Below are 1,918 nucleotides of genomic sequence, written 5' to 3'. Positions count from 1 at the left end.
ATTTGCAATTACAAAGAAGAACATTGGAGAAAGTAGCCAAAAAGAAAACAAAGGAAACAATTATCATCATCTAGAACCAGAACACAAAGTTGCCCTATACTGTTTCTTTTCATGGCCAGACTAACCTTGACCCCTCCCTCTTACTTAAAAGCCTGACTGTCCTTTTTAAAATTAGTAACTGTGCAGCCCCATGTTATTAACATGGTACTAATCCGTGGAGCCCTTCCTGGCTCCAGCCCTGTCTTCCTCATCTCTCAATGCCTCCTGATACAAAAAGGAAAAAGAAATCGGGTTCCTTCCTGTAAATTTGGCCAAAAATTCTAGAACTTCCATCTTGGTGGTTTCAGAGGAGGCTCTTGGACCCCACCGGAACACATAACTTGTAGGACAACTCTTGGGCACCTGCCTATATTTCAGATAATTTTGCTGCACTAAATCTCTAGTGAGAAATTCCCTGGGCTCCCCATAAATGAAGTGTTCCTTCCCATCATATATTCCCATCATATTCAGGAATTCCCATATGCTTTCTTCAGAGGCACAGTTCCCCTCTACAAATATCACACCCAGAATAACTATCAGAAAGCCATTTCTAGGCAATTTCTCTTTGTTGTCATCGTATGTGAGGTTCAGTGCATTGGTAAGGACATAAGAGCTGTTCACAGGATCATTTTCCTTTAGAACAATGCCAAAAATCATCTCCAAGCACTTTGAAGCTTCCTGAAGGATGCTAGGGAATTGTTTCTTGTAGTCTTCTGTGACAATGCTGAGCATTTCCACTTCTTTGATAGGTTCTTTCATTCTGTATTTGAGGATCAGGAGATTCACCAGTTCAGTCACCTTTCGCTTTTTTAGTTTTCGCCAGGAGGAATCATTGTCTGTCAACTTCAAAGTGTTTAAACTCTCTTCTTCTGGGTTGCCATATTTTCCATCTAAGTTGCCACATGAAGTGAGGGAGCAAGAGCTCTGGTAACTCTGGGAAAACCTCTGCATCCACGAAACCGCCGCTTCCACCTCATCTAGGCTGCCCCAGAAGAGAGGACAGGATGAGAGCGAGGATGGTGGAGAAGGGCAGAAGGACGGTAAAGTGATTTTCAAAGAGGCAAATAATGTGGAAGAGATGGTGTCACTGTCAGAAGCCTGCCATTCTTCCTCCTCATCCTCCTCTCCATCCTCCAACTCTTCCACATCCTCCCATTCTTCCTCCTCATCCTCCTCTCCATCCTCCAACTCTTCCACATCCTCCCATTTTTCCTCCTCAACCTCCTCTCCATCCTCCAACTCTTCCACATCCTCCCATTCTTCCTCCTCAACCTCCTCTCCATCCTCTTCATCCTTGTCCTCTTCCCATTCTTCCTCTTCTTCCACTTCTTTCTCTTCCCCTTCTTCTTCACCTTCTTTCTCCTCCTCATCCTCTTCCTCCTCTTTCCCTTCCTCTTCCTCCTCTTGCACTTCTTTGTCTTCCCCTTCCGCCTCCTCTTCCACTTTCTCCTCCTCTTCTACTTCCTCCTCCTCTTCCCCTTCCTCCTCCTCTTCTACTTCCTCCTCCTCTTCCACTTCCTCCTCCTCTTCCACGTCTTCCTCCTCTTCCCCTTCCTCCTCCTCAGCTAATCTATGTACTTCAAAAGCAACCTGGAAAACTTTCTCAAGGATGGAGTATGGAAAGTGCGACATAATGAATCTCACTGGAGATGGTAGGCTGGAGTACAAGCAGGAGAGTGGGTGAATGGATCCCTCATATCTAGGGGAAAGAAAGGTGGTGTGAGTGGCCAGCCTCAGCTAAAAAACTCTAACTCCTGATAAGGTTAACAAAAGCATACTCACAAAACTTCTTTGTACGTGATGTTCCCAGAGCCCTGCTAGCCTGCTTCTTTCCTTGTTGCTTGTCCTACTGGAATCTGAAGAGGGGTATGAGAAAGGT

The 1,918-nt window shown here is 45.4% G+C and overlaps 1 protein-coding gene across 1 annotated transcript; it reads right to left on the bottom strand.

The window, feature by feature from the left end:
* Positions 1 to 207: 207 nt before the first annotated feature.
* Positions 208 to 1,671, bottom strand: LOC127217556 (melanoma-associated antigen B4). The gene is made up of 2 exons (XM_051178552.1): positions 1,237 to 1,671; positions 208 to 1,161 (listed from the first exon to the last, which is right to left on the bottom strand). Exons 1-2 carry the CDS (start codon positions 1,669 to 1,671, stop codon positions 208 to 210), a joined length of 1,389 nt encoding a protein of 462 aa, XP_051034509.1.
* Positions 1,672 to 1,918: the final 247 nt, after the last annotated feature.

Source organism: Phodopus roborovskii, unplaced genomic scaffold (genome assembly GCF_943737965.1).
Source record: "Phodopus roborovskii unplaced genomic scaffold, PHOROB, whole genome shotgun sequence".
NCBI classification, from domain to species: domain Eukaryota; kingdom Metazoa; phylum Chordata; class Mammalia; order Rodentia; family Cricetidae; genus Phodopus; species Phodopus roborovskii.
The sequence above is the reverse complement of the archived record's forward strand: the minus strand, read 5'-3'. Positions and strand labels throughout refer to the sequence as shown.

Excerpts from the sequence above, each read along its gene's own strand:
- LOC127217556 (XM_051178552.1), bottom strand. The coding sequence starts at position 1,671 with ATGTCGCACTTTCCATACTCCATCCTTGAGAAAGTTTTCCAGGTTGCT. Across the intron at positions 1,162-1,236 it reads AGGAGGAAAAATGGGAGGAT|GAGGATGAGGAGGAAGAATG; the intron begins GTGGAAGAGTTG and ends GAGGATGGAGAG.